The 21227-nt window shown below is 47.6% G+C and overlaps 1 protein-coding gene and 1 pseudogene across 1 annotated transcript; both read left to right on the plus strand.

The window, feature by feature from the left end:
* The first annotated feature begins 1641 nt into the window (after nt 1-1641).
* On the plus strand, nt 1642-17525 carry LOC138498175 (zinc finger protein 665-like). Its single transcript, XM_069622059.1, has 2 exons — nt 1642-1726; nt 13394-17525. Exons 1-2 carry the CDS (start codon nt 1708-1710, stop codon nt 14890-14892), a joined length of 1518 nt encoding a protein of 505 aa, XP_069478160.1. The 5' UTR covers nt 1642-1707; the 3' UTR covers nt 14893-17525.
* Nucleotides 1667-21227, plus strand: part of LOC138498179 (zinc finger protein 729-like) — a 248277-nt pseudogene continuing 228716 nt past the window's right edge.

The following is a 21227-nucleotide window of genomic DNA, read 5'->3' on the forward strand; positions in this document are numbered from 1 at the left end:
GCGGTCTCTCTGCTGTGGGCGGTCTCTCTGCTGTGGGCGGTCTCGGTGCTGTGGGCGGTCTCTCTGCTGTGGGCGGTCTCTCTGCTGTGGGCGGTCTCTCTGCTGTGAGCGGTCTCTCTGCTGTGGGCGGTCTCTCTGCTGTGGGCGGTCTCTCTGCTGTGGGCGGTCTCGGTGCTATGGGCGGTCTCGGTGCTATGGGCGGTCTCGGTGCTATGGGCGGTCTCTCTGCTGTGGGCGGTCTCTCTGCTGTGGGCGGTCTCTCTGCTGTGGGCGGTCTCTCTACTGTGAGTGGTCTCTCTGCTGTGGGCGGTCTCTCTGCTGTGGGCGGTCTCTCTGCTGTGGGCGGTCTCTCTGCTGTGAGTGGTCTCTCTGCTGTGGGTGGTCTCTCTGCTGTGGGCGGTCTCTCTGCTGTGAGTGGTCTCTCTGCTGTGGGCGGTCTCTCTGCTGTGGGCGGTCTCTCTGCTGTGAGTGGTCTCTCTGCTGTGGGTGGTCTCTTTGCTGTGGGCGGTCTCTTTGCTGTGGGCGGTCTCTCTGCTGTGGGCGGTCTCTCTGCTGTGGGCGGTCTCTCTGCTGTGGGCGGTCTCGATGCTATGGGCTGGTCTGAATCCTGATTGTTGGTGAAGTTGCATAGTAGCCATTTTGTCCACAATCTTTAGGATAACATTACAGTTGGTAATAGGCCTAGGGTTATTAGGGTCTCTTTGATCTAGATTAGGTTTCTTGACTAAAGGTGTTACTGTCACTTTTTTTTAGGATGAACACGCTTCTGTTTAAGCCACTCACAGTGAACAGGTATGGTGGTAATCCCAGGAGTGTTTCTAGAGAAGGAGGAGGAAGTGTTGCAGTTTTGTTCTGGATGAGCTGCAGAGGGCGCCGGGTAGAAAAAGGGAGGTTTAGGAAGAGGCTGTTGCAATAGTCCATCCTAGAGAGAACCAGGGCTCTGGAGACAGTGAGCCGCTGAGGGAAAGTAGAGTACCTCTGAGGAGGTGTAGCTGATAGTTAGACTTGTGGAAGGAGAGAGTGGAGTTGAAGATGACCCCGGGGGGTTTTAGCTCGCAGGGGGGTGCGGGCGCAGGGCCAAGGGAGGCCGGTAAAGAACAATAGTGAAGCTTCTTATTGAGAAGGAGGAGGAAGTGTTGCAGTTTATGTTCTTTTGCCCATTGTCTGCTCTTCTTAGCCAGAGAATTGTATTTTCTGCCCTTAACCCCACACGTCTTAGACAGTCCTGTCCTGCTTTGATTTCTCTTCAGATGATTTCTGATCTGGTTGTTTTAATGGAGAAAAGGCCCTGATTTATTCTTTCAGAATATATTGGTGCATTTGACTGTTTCATGTGTGTATTCGTTGCTTATACTTTTTTCTGCTTTTATGGATGAATAATTTCATCAGGAATATAGCGCCACTGGAATGTGGATTAGAAACACCAGCAGTGGTATTTCAGTGAGTCCACGTCCATTACTGTCATTTATGTGGTATTCCTGTAATCTGGGGAGGCACCTGAGATTACCACCAGTGACATAGTAATTACCGCTGTCAATCATCCAGACAAACAGAAACTGCCATGCTGCAATGAAGTTCAATTAGTTTCATTTAATTAAACTTCATGTGTTTCTCTTCCATTCTTTGCACAGGAACTGTGAAGTCTGAAGTTATTGCACTATTTAAGGTGGACGAGGCTCGGCAGAGCTAAGAAGAGAGAGGGGCGGTATGGAGGAGCTTACTTCAGGTGAGAAAGAACAATGTCTTTATGATCCCAACATCGATACATGTACAGGCAAGCACACTGGATGCTGAAAGATTAGAAATGAACAGAGTCTTTAGGATGTTACAACTGATATAAGGGAAGACAGAGAAGCGCCTCTGGTTTCCATACATAAGTTCCCGCCGTTGCTTCAACGCCCTCGTTTCTACCACCGAGACGATTATCCTCTGTTCTGAGAAAAGTTGATCAGGGTGAGGGTGAACCTTCTCATCAGATGTTACTGGAGATAATCGGGTGCTATGATCTTGGTATCTTTGTACGAGGGTCTGAAGGTGGAAACCAGGACAAACTTGGTTCTGCTTGAATCATCACTATTCGAGTCTGATAATATCAAGTTCATGCACCAGCAAAATAGTTCCTATTTCATCAAATCCTCTTGAAGCCTGAGACCAAATGATTGAACAGCTTTTGGAAGAGAGCAATGAATCGGGGACAATCTTCCGACCTGGGAGACGTACAATTGGAAGGACACATGGTGTGGAAGGTGTTGGTTAAAATGTCCTCCCTTATATCAGTTGTAACATCCTAAAGTCTCTGGTGGGAAACTAGTGAATGTTGTAATGTTGTAATGTTCAAAGGTACACGTTTGTGATAACAACGTTCCGCGTCTTCCTCTTAATGTATCCACTCCACCACCAGATGTCATCTGTGTGGATGGATATATCCACGTTAGACAGGAGGAGGTTATTACCTCTCAGTCTGGTGCTCCTGTCTTTATTGTGGTTCTGAATGCATTGGCCAGTAAGAGAAGATGTGGCAACCAGCTAAGGAAGGCCAAGAATCGTCTGACTCATCAGCGGACGAAACAAGTGTCCAGAAGATTTTTAAGGACATCGTTTATGCAACCAACCATGAAAGCCGCACTTGTCCATTCCACGGTTGAAACTACACCAGTAGCTTTGATGGAGACTATGATTGTGGATCCCCACTTCCAGCCCAAAACGCTGCCCAAGGCTTACACTGCTTCCATCCAGCCAGTCTCCAACATAGTTACTATGAGATCGCTACACTGCTTCCATCCAGCCAATCTCCGACTTAGTTACTATGAGATCGCTACACTGCTTCCATCCAGCCAATCTCCGACTTAGTTACTATGAGATCGCTACACTGCTTCCATCCAGCCAGTCTCCTACCATCCAGCCAGTCTCCTACATAGTTACTATGAGATCGCTACACTGCTTCCACCCAACCAGTCTCTGACATAGTTACTATGAGATCGCTATGCTGCTTCAACCCAGCCAGTCTCCGACATAGTTACTATGAGATCGCTACGCTGCTTCCATCCAGCCAGTCTCCGACATAGTTACTATGAGATCGCTACGCTGCTTCCATCCAGCCAGTCTCCGACATAGTTACTATGAGATCGCTGCTTCCACCCAACCAGTCTCCGACATAGTTACTATGAGATCGCTACGCTGCTTCCATCCAGCCAGTCTCCGACATAGTTACTATGAGATCGCTACGCTGCTTCCAACCAGCCAGTCTCCGACATAGTTACTATGAGATCACTACGCTGCTTCAACCCAGCCAGTCTCCGACATAGTTACTATGAGATCGCTACGCTGCTTCCACCCAACCAGTCTCTGACATAGTTACTATGAGATCGCTATGCTGCTTCAACCCAGCCAGTCTCTGACATAGTTACTATGAGATCGCTACGCTGCTTCCATCTAGCCAATCTCCGACTTAGTTACTATGAGATCGCTACACTGCTTCCATCCAGCCAGTCTCTGATATAGTTACTATGAGATCGCTACGCTGCTTCCATACAGCCAGGCTCCGACATAGTTACTATGAGATCGCTACAATGCTTCCATCCAGCCAGTCTCCTACCATCCAGCCAGTCTCCTACATATTTACTATGAGATCGCTACACTGCTTCCATCCAGTCAGTCTCCGACATAGTTACTAGGAGATCGCTACGCTGATTCCATCCAGCCAGTCTCCGACATAGTTACTAGGAGATCGCTACGCTGCTTCCACCCAGCCAGTCTCCGACATAGTTACTATGAGATTGCTACGCTGCTTCCATCCATCCAATTTCCGACATAGTTACTATGAGATCGCTACGCTGCTTCCATCCAGCCAGTCTCCGACATAGTTACTATGAGATCGCTACGTTGCTCCCACCCAGCCAGGCTCCGACATAGTTACTATGAGATTGCTACGCTGCTTCCACCCAACCAGTCTCTGACATAGTTACTATGAGATCGCTACGCTGCTTCCATCCGCCAGTCTCCGACATAGTTACTATGAGATCGCTATGCTGCTTCCATAGTTAATATGAGATCGATTCAACCGGATGAGAGGACAAAGTTAGCAAATTGTACGGCTCATGGGGCAGCGCCAAGTGCATCCCCAGTGATTCTTATTGAAGAGGCTAACCAGGCTTTCAGTAATAATGTGACGGGCGCTGTTCCTAATGACTGTCGGTGCCAGATTAGGAATGGATCACGTGTCCTCTCTGAATCTATGAGTAATACGAAGGCCCATACAAAGGCCCCTGTTTGCCCCCTGAGCCTTAGTCAGCAACATCTACAGCCACCTGAGGAGAGAGCAGGAGCCCCTTCCACCTCCGCTCACCTGCATCAGGAGCACGGATCGAGCCATGCGGATGCACGGCACCTAGCTGCACCCCATCTCTCCAGAGAGCCTTTTGCCTTGGTAAGGCCTTATTGCCCACAACAACCCCTGCCTGCACCAGGAAACGTGACCCTGTATGTTTTACAGAGCAGGCCATGACGATCTCGCTCCGCCTGACCTGCTCTGCCTGACCCCGTAATGTCGGGCGTGACGCAGCGCCATAACGAGGCTGGTGCCTCATTGCCAGGATACTAGCGGTATTTGATCAGGCCACATCCGCCGGGAGGCAGAAATGCCAGCGGCCTCCATACGAAGGTCCATACAAAGGCCCCTGTTTGCTCCCTGAGCCCTAGTCAGCAACATCTACAGCCACCTGAGGATAGGGCAGGAGCCCCTTCCTCCTCCGCTCACCTGCATCAGGAGCGCGGATCGAGCCATGCGGACGCACGGCACCTACCTGCACCCCATCCATCCAGAGAGGCTTTTGCCTTGGTAAGGCCTTATTGCCCACAACAACCACTGCCTGCACCAGGAAACGTGACCCTGTATGTTTTACAGAGCAGGCCACGATGATCTCGCTCCGCCTGACCTGCTCTGCCTGACCCCGTAATGTCAGGCGCGACGCAGCGCCATAACAAGGCTGGCGCGTCGTTGCCAGGATACTAGCGGTATTTGATCAGGCCACATCCGCTGGCAGGCGGAAACGCTGGCGGCCTCCAATACGAAGGCCCCTGTTTGCCCCCTGTTTGCGTCCTGAGGCGTCCGGCTATGTCCCATCGTGACCATAATACATCTGAGGTACAGACCCTGCTAGCCTGCACTACTACTGAACCTGTATTTCAATTGCTCCATGTACATTGCTGCCTATTAGTGTGGAAATAGTGTCTGAATTATACCGCACCCTTATGGTTACACAGGGTAACATGCATAGTTAAGCTCAAGGGACTACACAGACTGTCTCCACTCAAAACACTTCTGCACATAATGATTGCCTTTGTTTTAGAGCCTCTGCCCATCTGCATTCTATACTTTAGGCCCATTTAGCGTAAAGTTATATCTGCCTATTGCAAATGCCTTTGCTATAGAGCCTCTGCCCACCTGTATACTGTACTTTACTGTACTTTTCTCCACCTTGGACTGTTTTAGTAAAGGGCACCCAGATGGCTGGACGGTCTTGGTAAACTTTATCTAGACTACTGGGAAACCTTGCTCATTGACTGGCTACTGTTGCAAAATTTTATATAGAGTGCCTAAGACATGCATTCCACCTAATGTGTCCTACTATATACAGCTGCTGCACCACTGCATTTTACCCAAATGTGTAACTTCGAATCTAGGTGCTACCCATCACATTTTACCTAATTGTGTTACTTCAAACTTAGGAGTTACCCCATTGCATTTTAGCCAAATGTGTAGCTTATAATCTAGGTGCTACCCATCACATTTTACCTAATTGTGTTATTTCAAACTTAGGAGTTACCCCATTGCATTTTAGCCAAATGTGTAGCTTATAATCTAGGTGCTACCCATCACATTTTACCTAATTGTGTTATTTCAAACTTAGGGGTTACCCCATTGCATTTTAGCTAAATTGTGTAATTTCGAATCTAGGTGCTACCCTATTGCACCTCAGCTTAAGTTCTGTAAACCTGGGGGTTATAATGCTTTTACTCTCTTATGCCATACTAATATTGAGATTGTACCTCACCTTGCTGCACGTTTGACTGTGGCTAGTGCCTCCCTGCCTATTGTTTCACCCCTGCAACACCCTTAATCGGTACTTATTTACTGCTCTTTAGCCAGGAACACTCTTTCTGTATGTCCCAGCCTGTGCCACATACCACTCCTGATGCTGTACTCTGTCTAGAGAGTGCCTAAATCTGTATTGGCTCTAGCCCTAGCACCTAGCACCCCTCCCAGCGCTAGGCAACCTCCCATCTACCTAACACACCTGCCACTACCACCTAGCGTGTGTCCCCTGATCACCAGTTTGCTTGCTTGCGTCCTGCTCCTCCTAAATACCGCAGTACAGCTTAGGATGGCTCCACACTTACCCATCATGACGTACTCGACTATGCTCAACACTAAGTCTTCCAGCAATTCACACCTAAATATAAATGACCCTCAGCCAATGCTACCTACTAGCTTCCCTCGCTCTACTACTGATAGGAACTTAGGACTCAGAGCCAGATGAGCCCCTACCCGCTCATTGCCTACCATACAGAATCCAAAAACTTTGCCGGTCCGACACAGCTTATCTACTGGAAAGCCTAACTTACCCCAGAACACTAACCCCACACCTCTACTTAGTCCCTCAAATCAGGGCACTCCTGAACTAACACAGAACCACTGCCAGACTACTAATACTAAAACCATAGCCAGCCCCCAAATTAAGGGAGCCCTGATCAACGCCAGATCGTTGGTAGCTCATGCAACAGAAATTGCTGATTTGATTCTCAAAGAAGACCTCGATTTCCTTGCTATTACTGAGACCCGGCTTCATCCAGCAGCAGGACCTATGCTCATGCTTGCAGTCCCAGATAATTATTCTATCCTGAGGCAAGATCGACCCAACTCCAGAGGAGGGGGTGTCGCTATTATCCACAAATGTAGTCTCACCATGAGATTAGCAACAACTATCAACGTCCTCTCTTGCGAAATACTCTCATTTAAAGTCCCTCTCACCCATGCCCAAACTCTCAACATCCACCTGATCTTCTGCCCTCCAGGCCCAATAGGCACTTTTAACGAGGACATTAACACCATTCTATCTAGCAACCTGAAAAGTTCCACCCAAGTACTCACCTTGGGGGACTTTAATATGGGCTACAATGACCCGGAAGTCCAAACCGCCAGCACTATAGTCAATACCCTCTCCGAATTAGGTTTTGCACAAAGAAGTATGGCACCCACACATGCTAAAGGCAGAATACTTGATTTGGTGGCCGACTACAACTGTCTAGCGAACATCACCAACATCTCACTATTAGCCTGGACTGACAACCATCTGGTATCGTTCATGCTCTCCACCATCCGACCCCCACCCCTGCCGACTATTAGGGCCCCCCTACACTCACGAGAAACAAGAAGCGCATTACAGTCGAGAGACTCATCCCGAACCTACTCCCCACTCTCAACACACTCCCTGAAAACGTGGACCCAGAGACTATGGTCGAAGAATATAATAAAATCATGACCACCTCATTGGACCTAAATGCCCCCCTCAAACTCAGACCAAGCAAACCCAAAACGCATCTAAACAAATGGTACACACCATTCCTCAAAAACTTAAGGCAGCAAAAAAAGAAACTGCAAGGCCACGTGGAAAAAAGTCCCCTCAGCAGCTAACAAACTCAAACTATCTAAATTAGCCGCCCTCTACAAATAAGAAATCTACTTGGCTAAACAAAACTCCTTTGACTCCCGTATATCCCAAGCAAAATCAAACATGAAGGAACTATTCTCCATCCTTAAAGAAGTAGAAACCCCTATAATGCCACCAGATACCTGTACCAAAGATAAGAATTGGTGCTCAGAAATCCAAATCGCCCTAGCTAACAAGATTGCTACCTTACAGAACAAAATCTCCTGCAAAAAAGCCTCCTTAAACAATCCTCTCCCTTCTAAACTACCGGAGAAGCCTACTCTAAGAGAAATCACTTGTTTCAATTTCACCAAAGCCACCACACTTGAAGTGGAAAAAATCATCCTGTCTCTGAAACCTTACAATTGTCAGGGAGATCTGTGCCCGGCACAGCTCATCAAAGATTCCGCCCGCGACCTCTCCCCTTTCATTACAAAAATAGTTAATGCTTCCTTCTCCACTGGTTCTATCCCCACTAATCTAAAACAATCCTGGGTACTCCCACTACTAAAAAAACCTACACTCGACCCAGCCACGCCCACAAATTACAGAGTCATAACGACCGTACCATTCCTTCTAAAAATCCTGGACAAGTTTGCATACGTACAAATACAGAAGTACCTGGAAGAACATCACCTTTTAGGAACTAGACAATCTGGCTTCCGTCCTCAACACCGGACGGAAACTGCTTTCATCGACTTGAAAGCACAGATCGAACAGCTCAGAGACAATGGCCAAGCCGCCCTACTCCTCCGTCTTGACCTCTCTGCTGCTTTCGACTTGGTCGATCACTCTGGCCTATGCACACACCTCCACACATCAGCCCACTTCTCTGCTGAGGCCATTACCTGGATTAGTTCATTCCTTAACGGTAGAACCATGAGGGTCTTCTCACCTACAGTGGCAGCAGACCCCATACCTATCACCTGTGGCGTGCCACAGGGCTCTTGTGTCTCCCCTACATTGTACAACATATTTACCAAGCCCCTTTTCAATGATTTGGATCATCTTGGTATCACCTACACCAACTACGCAGATGATACCCAGATCCTCCTTCCGCTTTCTGGGGATTATGGGAAGGATTTGGCCTTGGTCAATAGAGTGTACATCATCATCCAGGAATGGATGGCCATACATGGACTATGCCTGAATGATGATAAAACTGAACTCATCATCCTAGGCACTACCATCAGTCTAAAGAAACTGAGCCCTGCCTACTGTTCCTTCGTGATTGATGGCAACAACATCAAAGTGGGACAAGAGGTCAAAACACTAGGCTTTTACCTGGACTCCAATTTCTCCTTCAACAAACAGGTGAGCTCCCTAGCATCCTCCACGGCATACACGTGTAAATTGATCCGTGCAGTCAAACCATTCCTGTCTGACATTAGCTGCCTTACCCTCGCTAGAGCCCTCATACTGTCCCGCCTAGACTATTGTAACGCCCTCTATCTGGGATCCTCTAAAGCCACTACTAGCAAACTACAAACTCTTCAGAACAACGCTCCTAGAGCGGCTCTGGGCATCTCCCGAAGAGAGCATATCACAGGCTATAGCCAACAGAACAACTGGCTCTCCATCAAAGACAATATTCTCCTAAAAATGGCGTCACTCACTCATAAATCCCTTAATAACACTGCCCGATCTATTTGATCGACAGATTTCATAGAAGGTCCTCCTTTAGACCCATAAGAACAGCCACAAAGACTGTCCCTAACTTCAAACGCTCTACTATGGGTGGTAACAGCTTCCCTGTGAAAGCAGCTAAATTGTGGAACTCCTTGCAGCCAACACTCAGAACAGACTTGCCCTATCAAAACTTCCGATCCAAGGTAGTTCTTTGGCTAAAAACATAGGCCCTTATATACACTCAGGTGCCATGTCTGTCCCACTCGTGCCACCTGCACACACTGTAACCACGTGCCTACCTGTATATATGTATATAATCTTGCATATCTCCATTGTGTCTATGTATATATTATGCTTGTTGTAACTAAGCTTCACAAATTCATGTAAAGGCTGCGCCCTGATACCTGAGGGTATGCTCGCGCATTACAAATAATAAAACAAACAATACCCAGTGTGCCTCAAGGGGCAACTTGCGTAGAGCCGTACCCTTTAAGGCTCTATCAAATCCCTCATAAAACTCAATCACCTGGGATAACCCGGACAGTGAGCTTCGGACCGCATGCCAATGGGCCAAATGCGAGTATTGGATTAGTCGCCCTGGACACCCACCATGATCATCCATTCATGATTTTGAGTGAGAGCGTTCAGCCTGACAATAGGTCTTTGATATTAAATCGTACAAACATTCTTCAACTACTCTGGGAAATTCCAAATTTAGAGGGTATCCCCACAAGTGATTTACAGAGAGTCCATTTTATAGATCTTTACTGGACAGATTGCTCAGCTTTTTATGTTAAATCAAAAATTACATGAAAGAGAAAATGTCAGAGTGTTTGGTTTTAATTTGAATTGTTATATAATCAGAACAAGAAGTCTTGGTAATTCTTGTAATCGCGGGGGCACTGCTACTGCAGTGTCCACCTTGAGAGCGAGTGAGAGTGATGTAGCTATTGGGCAAGAAATTATGGCACTCAGGCAAAGACTGAAAGTGTCTGAAGACAGCAGCGATTGGTCGCGACTGCTGAGTGCAACGCATCGAGAATAAATGTATATACCTTGTCTCTTGCACAAACAGTATCAACCCACTCTTACTCATGTCCTAAGCCGTGTTCCCCCTTGAGATGCCTGGGTCCATTGGCCAGAGGGAACCACCTCGCCAATGGCAGCTGCCACCTAGATCCCTGCAGACCCTCACCATACCTTGGAGAGAGAAATACTGAGTCCTGAACCTAAGCAGTGCCCCCCCCCCCTCGAGAGGCCTGGGTCCATTGGTCTGTGGTGACCACCCCACCAATGGCCACTGTCCCCTAGATCCCTGCAGACCCTGACCATACCTTAGAGAGAGAAGTGCTGCGTCCTGAACCTAAGCAGTGCTCCCCTTGAGATGCCTGTGTCCATTGGCCAGAGATGAGCACCCTGCCAATGACAACTGTCCCCTAGATGCCTGTAGACCCTCACCATACCTTAGAGAAGTGCTGAGTCCTGAACCTAAGCAGTGTCCCCCTTGAGATGCCTGGGTCCATTGGTCAGGTGACCACCTCGCCAATGGCAACTGTGCCCTAGATCCCTGCAGACCCCCACCATACCGTAGAGAGGGAAGTGCTGAGTCCTGAACCTAAGCAGTGCTCCCCCTTGAGATGCCTGGGTCCATTGGCCAGAGGTGACCACCCAGCCAATGGCAACTGTTCCCTAGATCCCTGCAGACCCCCACCATACCTTAGAGAGGTGCTGAGTCCTGAACCTAGCAGTGTTCCCCCTTGAGATGCTTGAGTCCATTGGCTAGAGGTGACCACCCCGCCAACGGCAACTGTCCCCTAGATCCCTGCAGACCCCACCATACCTTAGAGAGATAAGTGCTGTGTCCTGGACCTAAGCAGTGTTCCCCATTGAGATGCCTGGGTCCATTGGTCAGAGGTGAACACCCCACCAATGGCAACTGTCCCCTAGATCCCTGCAGACCCCCATCATACCTTAGAGAGAGAAGTGCTGAGTCCTGAACCTAAGCAGTGTTCCCCCTTCAGATGCCTGGGTCCATTGGTAGAGGTGACCACCCCGCCAATGGCAGCTGCCACCTAGATCCCTGCAGACCCTCACCATACCTTGGAGAGAGAAATACTGAGTCCTGAACCTAAGCAGTGTAACCCCATGAGATGCCTGGGTCCATTGGTCAGAGGTGACCACCCCGCCAATGGCAACTGTCCCCTAGATCCCTGCAGACCCCACCATACCTTAGAGAGGTGCTGAGCCCTGAACCTAAGCAGTGTTCCCCCTTGAGATGCCTGGGTCCATTGGCCAGAGGTGACCACCCCGCCAATGGCAACTGTCCCCTAGATCCCTGCAGACCCCCACCATACCTTAGAGAAGTGCTGAGTCCTGAACCTAAGCAGTGTTCCCCGTTGAGATGCCTGGATCCATTGGTCAGAGGGGAACACCCCGCCAATGGCAACTGTCCCCTAGATCCCTGCAGACCCTCACCATACCTTAGAGAGGTGCTGAGCCTTGAACCTAAGCAGTGTTCCCCCTTGAGATGCCTGGGTCCATTGGCCAGAGATGACCACCCCGCCAATGGCAACTGCCCCCTAAATCCCTGCAGACCCCCACCATAATTTAGAGACAGAAGTGCTGAGCCCTGAACCTAAGCAGTGTTCCCCCTTGAGATGCCTGGGTCCATTGGCCAGAGGTGACCACCCCGCCAATGACAACTGTCCCCTAGATCCCTGCAGACCCCCACCATACCTTAGAGAAGTGCTGAGTCCTGAACCTAAGCAGTGTTCCCTGTTGAGATGCCTGGATCCATTGGTCAGAGGTGACCACCCCGCCAATGGCAACTGTCCCCTAGATCCCTGCAGACCCTCACCATACCTTAGAGAGGTGCTGAGCCTTGAACCTAAGCAGTGTTCCCCCTTGAGATGCCTGGGTCCATTGGCCAGAGGTGACCACCCCGCCAATGACAACTGTCCCCTAAATCCCTGCAGACCCCCACCATACTTTAGAGACAGAAGTGCTGAGTCCTGAACCTAAGCAGTGTTCCTCCTTGAGATGCCTGGGTCCATTGGCCAGAGGTGACCACCCCGCCAATGGCAACTGTCCCCTAGAGGCCTGCAGACCCTCACCATACCTTAGAGAGAGAAGTACTGAGTCCTGAACCTAAGCAGTGTTCCCCCTTGAGATGCCTGGGTCCATTGGCCAGAGGTGACCACCCCGCCAATGGCAACTGTCTCCTAGATCTGTGCAGACCCCCACTATACCTTAGAGAGGTTCTGAGTCATGAACCTAAGCAGTGTTCCCCCTTGAGAACATTGGCCAGAGGTTACCACCTCGCCAATGGCAACTGTCCCCTAGAGGCCTGCAGACCCTCACCATACCTTATAGAGAGAGGTGCTGAGCCATGAACCTAAGCAGTGTTCCCTCTTGGGATGCCTGGGTCCATTGGCCAGAGGTGACCACCCCACCATTGACAACTGTCTCCTAGATCTGTGCAGACCCCCACCATACCTTAGAGAGTTGCTGAGTGCTGAACTTAAGCAGTGTTCCCTCTTGAAATACCTGGGTCCATTGGCCAGAGGTGACCAGCCCGCCAATGGCAGCTGTCCCCTAGATCCCTGCAGACCCTCACCATACCTTAGAGAGAGAATTGCTAATTCCTGAACCTAAGCAGTGTCCCCCCTTGAGATGAGTCCATTGGTGTCCTCTCACCGATGACAATGGTTGTGAAAAACAATGGAAGATCCCAGATGCCTCCCTGCAGGCTTGAGGATGAGTTTAATTTGAGATCAACCACCAGTGTGTCAGTCCAGAAGGCGCAGTGCAGTCAAAGAGAAAATGTTAACATTGCTCTACAAATTGATCCATTTACAACCATGTGTTTTTGAAGACATTTTGACTTTGTTTGAACTCCGGTATTTAATTGATGAACAGAGAGACAAGTAGACTCACTCACTGTCACCGGTCCCCGTGTGTCGGAAGGGAGTATGGGCAGATATACAGGAGCCAATTCTCATCCTGGCGGCACAATGACATGAAATAATTAGTACAATCTTTGCTTCTTTTAACAGGGACTGGATCCGTTACTAAAAGCAAGTGCCTGGAAATGAACACGAGGAGATGGGACACACAGTGGAACGAGAAACTCTCTACAGAAGATGAGCAACATGATCCCACGGACCCTGTACCGGACTCGACATCCCCTCAGCAGAGGCAAACACCCAACACATCTATGGGGAGTCATACCAGGGAGAAGGAATTTGCCTGCAGTGTCTGTGAGATGTGCTTCACACACAGGTCCAGTCTTACCAATCACAAGAGATCCCATGAACCTGCGAAAGCATACAAGTGTACAGAGTGTGAGAAAAGCTTCCCTCGAATCTCACGTCTGTACGTGCATCAGAGGACTCATACTGGGGTGAAACCGTACATGTGCACAGAGTGCAAGAAATGCTTCAGTAACCCCTCAACTCTGCAAAGACATCAGAGCATCCATACCGGGGAAAAACCGTACAAGTGCACAGAGTGCACACAATGTTTCAGACAATCCTCAGATCTAGCTAGCCATTACATCATCCATACAGGGGTGAAACCGTACATGTGCACAGAGTGCAAGAAAAGCTTCAGTCGCTCCTCAGCACTGTTAGATCACCTATTGATCCATACTGGTGAGAAGCCGTACAAGTGCACAGAGTGCACGAAAAGCTTCAGTCACTCCTCAAAACTGAGAAGACATCTATTTATCCATACTGGTGAGAAACCCTACCAGTGCACAGAGTGCAAGAAAAGCTTCAGTCACTCCTCAGCACTGATAAATCACCAATTGATCCATACTGGTGAGAAGCCCTACAAGTGCAAAGAGTGCCCAAAAAGCTTTGGTCACTCCTCAAAACTGATACATCACCTTTTGATACACACTGGTGAGAAGCCCTACAAGTGCACAGAGTGCAAGAAAGGCTTCAGGGCCCCCTTAGCTCTACGAGAACATCAGTGGAAACATACAGGGGGGAAACCGTACAAGTGCCCGGACTGCAATAAATGCTTCAATAGGTTTGCACATTTGAAAAATCACCAGAGGACTCATACAGGGGAGAAGCCCTACACATGCACAGAGTGCATGAAAAGCTTCAGTGACCCCTCGGCTCTGCAAAGACATCAAAGGATCCATACAGGAGAGAAGCCCTACAAGTGCACAGGCTGCAATAAATGCTTCAGTGACCCCTCAGCTCTGCGAAGACATCTAAGGATCCATACAGGGGAGAAGCCGTACAAGTGCACAGAGTGTGAGAAAAGCTTCAGTCATTCTTCAATACTGAGAAAGCATCTATTTATCCATACTGGTGAGAAACCCTTCAAGTGCAATGAGTGCACAAAAAGCTTCAATCAGCTTTCACATTTGGTAATTCATCAGAGGACCCATACAGGGGAGAAGCCCTACACATGCACAGAGTGCAAGAAAAGCTTCAGCGACCCCTCAGCTCTGCGAAGACATCAAATGATCCATACTGGGTCGAAAAACCCTACAAGTGTATGGAGTGCACAAAATGTTTCAGACACTCCTTACATATAGTTAGCCATCACAGCATCCATACAGGGGGAACCCTACAAGTGCACAGAGTGAAAGAAAAGCTCCAGTGACCCCTCAGCTCTACTAAAACATTAGAGGATCCACACTGGGACGAAAAACCCTACAAGTGCATGCAGTTCACAAACTGTTTCAGACAATCCTCGGATGTAGTTCGACATCACAGCATCCATACAGGGGGGAAACCCGACACATTCAAGTATTCCAAAAGAAGCTTCAGTAAACCCTCAGCTCTGCGAAAACATAAGAAGATCCATACTGGGGAGAATCCGTTCATATGCACGGAGTGCAAAAGAAGCTTCGGTCAAGCCTCAGGTTTGAGCCGGCATCAGAATATCCATTATTTCAAAATGACTGGAGGACCACCAGGTCTTTAGGAGAGCGTTGAAGGTTGCACGCTTCCCATAGATGTCCAGTATGGAGATGGTATGGATGCATTGCTGTTAGTGATTAGCGCCGAGAAGCCCAAAGGCTGTCACCCTCACTCTAGATGTGATTAATAGCATTACATGAAGGGAGAATCCACATGTCCTGTGCACAGAGATCAACAAAAGAACTGAAATAAAAGAAATGCCATCACAGCAACAATCGTGACTCGACATCACAAGATCAATCAGTAGTGATTTACATGAAATGTATCATAGAAATGATGAATTAACACATGAAGATCAGATGTGTTGATAGAATAAACACCAACCTAGCTCACAAAAGCAAGACTATGGCCCTCATTATGAGTAAGCAGGTAAATCGGCCGGTGCAACCAGCAGCAGAATTGCTCCTGGACCAGCTGTTAGGACAGTTTTTCTGAAATCCAACTAAGGGTTTAGCACAACCATTCAACTGAGGCAGTACAAGACTCCACTCTTAGTATAAGGCTGACCGCCTGAGTATAGGGTAGCGTAGACAGAGCAGCCAGGCTTATCTTGGGAGGGAGAGAGAGCTGTAGAAAAGTACAAAGAACTTGAAGCACTCAAATGGTTAAATAGAAACACAACCAGAAGTATTCTAAAAAATAAAGGTTTATTATGAATACACATACAGGCCAAGTTAGGTCTTGGGGTAATTAGTAGTCAGTCATAAACACTTTTATAAAAACACACTCCACTGTGCTCGAAGGCACACAGGCCAAAGAATATAACCTTATTTGGAACAGCTAACAGGAGTTCTAGGGAACTCACACCAATACTTACGTTTAGATTACATACAGTAATTCAAGGGTAGTAGACCCTAACATGTGTACCATGACGTTCAGCAAGAAATCACATGTTAAGTCAACCGGACAATATACATTTGTGAATAGTAACACACTTATTCTAGGAACAGGATACAACTAAAACCTTTTTTGCTATAACTTAGTTAAACTCAAGGTAAGTAAACCCTTTTGTGTAATATATAATTACAGCTACTTTTCAGCTCAGTGACACATGCAAGAACTTTGTAACTTATTTTAGATCGGCACACAGCTAACTCAAGGTAAGCGGAACCTCTATACTTTTGTAAGTAGCTACCAGCAACCTAACAGGTAAGTATAAACTAATGCAGACTGTTCTAGACCGGCTAACAGCAAGTCAGGGGAAGCAAGACCCAGTTGGGGGCACTCATACAATTATCCTAACAGGAATAATAAAGTGAAAACAACAGCATTACTTTTGGGAAGAGAGGAACCCACTTCACAGGTGAGTAACTTGACCCTCAGTCTACTTTCAGTTAGAATGGTAAGAACGTTTCTAAGGAAAGCTAGACTTGGAGATTACTTATTTAAGAAGGCACACAGCTTATTCAAGGTAAGTAAATCCTATCTATACTTTTCAGCACGGCAGAAAATAGCTAAGGTAAGAACATTTTGTAACTATCCACTCAGAGAGTTTAAAGTTACCAACTAACTCTGTTACAGGTAAGTACCCTTTCCAACACTTGTTTTGCAAAATTATCCAGCCCTTCCCAATTCTAGTACATGAGTACTCTCTGAGGCAGAACAAGGTCCCAATTGGTCTAGGAGCCAGCAGTAGGGAGGGTGAGATAAGGCTCAGTTGCAGGTAAAGTCCACGTTCCAGAGGAAGACTGGGCATACAAGTAAGTAGTTCACTTTAAAAGTTAGTTGAGGGGCCAGGGGCTTCACAGAAGACACCCTAGGAGGATTGTAGCACTGTGCCTGGGTGAACTGTACAATAGACCTCCCAATCACAGTAGCACCTCAAGGATAGACAGGAATCACAAGAGACTGAAGGTAAGTAAATACCACAGCCAACACAATACTTCAGGACAGAAGAAGTGTTGCAGCAGGAAGACTTCAGGATCTGCAGCCAAAAACATAGTCGATGGATTCCTTTGTCATGAAGATGGAAGACAGGACTTCAGAAGGACTTTTGCAGCAGGGATCATAGAATGCTCCAGGCAATAATTTCCTCATGGCTGGATGGGGCTCTGTGGTTTTGGTGCCTTTTTCAGAAGCACAGAAGAAGGCAAAGGGCCTCATTACACAGATGGCGGTGGACCAAGGTGCTATTAGCACCTTGGTCCATGCTGGTAAAATACCGGCAGCGCCTTGGTGGAAAGGGGAATTACCGCCCTATTCCAAGGTTGGCGGGGCGGTAATTCCCCCTTCCCCCATTGCCCTTCCCCATTCCCATTTTTGCCCCATAGGGCATAATGGGAATGGGGAAGGTGCTAATTACGGCACCGCAAATTGCGGTACCGTAATTAGCTCCCTGGTCCCTTTGCGGGTTGGTTTTTAACGCCTGCAAAAAGCAGCCGTTAAATTCCCCAACCCGCAAAGGGACCTCGTAGTAAGGCGGTAAGGGTTTACCGGTACCAGTAGAATACCGGTACCGGTAAACTCTTACCGCCTACCATGTAATGAGGCACAAAATATCGCTGGTCGGATTCTCGTCATTTGCAAGGTCCGCACTCTGATGAGCAGACTTTTTGGACTCGATTCACGTCTCTCGAGCTACAACAGGATTCACACAAAGTTTCAGCAAGATTCATAATTTGGAAGACTGTGAACCGCACAATATCTTAAGGTCCGAGGGTATTGGGGTATTGCAGACCTGCAATGTCGCAGTACGTCATGGGATGGCTCAAAATGCAGGTCTTCCAGAGTCTAGTGGGCCTTACCAGGCTCTGGGTTGGGGTCATCTTTTTCGGATCTCTAGGCCGATTGGAAGGAAGGGCTACAGCAAGCTCTCCGGTCGCTGGAAATCATCTCAGCCGCATTTCCTTCATCATCCTCTTCGGTTTTGGTTCCAGTTGTCGACTTGTCAGCAGCTTCCTGGTTCGGAGTTTTGATCAGGAACTACAGTAGAATCGCTGCATTCTCCCCCTGCATTTTACAGAAAGGGGCGGTTTGTCTGTCCAATCAGGACAGCCAGTCCTCAACTGGGAGTTGGTCCCTTTCAGACAAGGTGGAAGACAAAGGGCTGTGGAGTTTTAGACTCTTCCCTCGCTTCCTGCCTTTCCAGACACTCTGGAACCTTGGCTGGGAATCCACAGGATTCCCACCGAAGACTAGACAGACACTGAGGTCATTCCCACATAGAATCGCTGGGGAAGACCTCAGAAACAGCAAGGACACAAGAAATGGTGTCCCTTCTGTGCATTACCGAGGCTGAATTTACAGCCTGTGAGAAATAAGACTAAAAGTCATAAAGGTAAAACCACTGCCACCAGCCAATCATGGAAAACTTGTAACAGAATGTTATCAGGTAAGTAAGAAAGGGGATAAGGTGGGGTGGGCTGGCTCACTATATAAAATATAAAGGGTGATGACAATCCCTCTTTATCCCCTTGGGAACTGTAGCTCACCCAAGTACATGAAACAGAAATTAACAGGAGAGCCCATAGGGGGAATCCAGCCTTAACCCACAAGTTGTAGCAAACTATAACTTCAACCATACACTATGGAGAGACATAAAAAGGTCACCCATAAAAAGAGTAAAATACTAGGTGAGAGGGCAAAAAGATTCCCCTACACCTAGGGACAATGTAAAATAGTTACCTAGTCAAAGCAAAGGGTTCTGGGGTTGACACAGGTCAGAAAGATTTATCATAAATATCAAAATCTCACCTAACACCAGCTTACTCCCAATCTGCCAGTAGGGGCCTGAACTCCCGGCAGGTCAGGCCTGCCGATTCTTCAGTGCCCCTAATGGCAGACTCAGGGTACCATTGCTACCGGCACATTATTTCCAGACTGGCATGCTCGTCATGAGGCCCTATGTCTACTCCTCAAGAACCTACTGCTTCCTCTACACGCTCCCTGAAGCCTATGCTAGGATAGAAATGGCCAGATACATATCCAAACGGAATCATAAAACATTGCGACAATCAAATAAATTGGCAGCACCTAGTCTTTTGAGGAACTAAATACCAGGCGATGCTGAATAAAGTCCTCATGGACAGCGGGAAGAAAAACTGAAACCTCAGCAGAGGGGGAGAAGTCCTGCACATGCAGTGATGGGGTGCAAGGCAAAGAAAAAGACAAATGGGATCCCCGGTTTTGGGTGTCAGGCAAGTAAAAAACAACTACAAGAATTGGACTGAACCACAGCAACTCTGCTTTGCTACCACAAGGCCCTGGAAAGACCCTACTAGGGAAGCTCCGGGATGAACCCTATAAAGAGGGAAGAAACCATGAGGTGATTGAAGGAAAGTCAAGAAACTGTTCATGTGGATTGGACACTAAGCAGAAAACAATGTACTGAATGGAATAACGGCAATTGAACACTTATTGAATACCAAACTAAGTAGAAGCAATACTTTTAACACGTTATGGCAGGTTTTTGAATAGTGAGCCATTACTTGAAACCCTGATTGAAGGACTTTTGTAGGAAGAAGTCTGAAGGATAATAAGTGGACCATGTAGTAAGACAACTGTGCCTAGACCAGAAGCCACAAAAGGGCTGTCAAGTGGCAAGCGGTGTTAAACTAATCAAAGGAGGGGTCATGTGGTCCCTATGTTTTTCTGAGACCTAGTGAAGTAACTAATGAGAGGGAGTGACTCTTGGGGAAGGGAACCCTGAGAGGTAAAGCTCAGGAAGGGCCATGTGCAACCTATGTTTTTCTGAGAACGGGTGAAGCAACTAATGAGAGAGTGATGCTTGGGCAGGGGAACCCTAAGAGGTAAAGCTTGAAGATGTTTTGTCTTGGGGAAGGGAGTCCCGAGATAACTGTGTTGTGTTAAACTTTTGTATTGCATTTGAACTTGGGGAAGGGAGACCCCTAACATGCTGTCTTGATGTGAACTGTGACATTTGCGTGCCTACTACCAGGTGGCCTCAGAGCTGGCGCAGTCCTGGCTGAGAGGAAGCTATATTGGAACTGTGTTGAGCTCTGGTCGAAGAACTTTGAACACTCTGAACATTTTTGCTTTGGAACACTGATCTTTGGTTGAGAACATTCCCCCACTAGTTTGTTGTAGTTGTGAGGATAGCATACATTTTATGATACAGACAGAGGTTTTGCTTCTGGACTTCCTCACACAGACTTTCCTTAGTTCAAGTTAGGCAGGGAAATCTGTGTCATAGCATAGGGTTAGTTAGGCATTATACCAACCTAAATATAAATAAAGTTGTTGAACTATAGTTTTGTTGTCTGTGTCATCTCTCTTGGTAACATGTCAGTCTCACATATGGTGTCAGCTGTGGGATACAGCTCAAGACACAGATCGATGAGCCTTAAACCTTAAAGTATGAGAAGTTGAGATGAGAAATAGAGCTTCGGACCTTACACTGGCAATTACTGGTTCTGTGGAGTTCGATATCTGTAGCAGTTGATCAGAGACTTTTCCTGGTGGGGAAAGAAGGTTGATATCGACATGTTTAATTGTGGTACCACTCCTGGTACCTATATTCGACTTGCTCCTCGATTCTGGTTGGCATGTCAATTTGATCCAAACTTTAGAGGTGAGGTGACAGTTTTGATGCAGAATTTTGGGAAGGACATTTTGTTTGTTCATCAAGGCCATAACATTGCCCGAGGGAGAATTGAGAAGGCTTTGACTCCCAGAATATTGGACATAAATTATGAGCAGGAAGGTTTTAGAGAAGAAATCCCAGTTGACTCTGTCCCTTATGGAACAGGTCATGGAGGGGAAAAGGAAGCGTCCATGAGTCTTCCAGATTTGGCAGTGGCACAACAAGATACCCTCTTAGAATTTTTTTTTCTCACAATTAATTTCAGAGGAGGACAGATGTGAGAGAGGGGATATGTTCTTCTTTTTGAAATAGGGTCTCTCATATCAGGGAGAACCCAGTTCCGGGGGCCAGATACAATCTCAATTGGTAATTCCTGAAGAGTATAAAAATATTGCTTTGGGGACT

The sequence above is a fragment of the Ambystoma mexicanum genome, chromosome 5q (assembly GCF_040938575.1).
Source record: "Ambystoma mexicanum isolate Mex_15411 chromosome 5q, UKY_AmexF1_1, whole genome shotgun sequence".
NCBI classification, from domain to species: Eukaryota; Metazoa; Chordata; class Amphibia; order Caudata; family Ambystomatidae; genus Ambystoma; species Ambystoma mexicanum.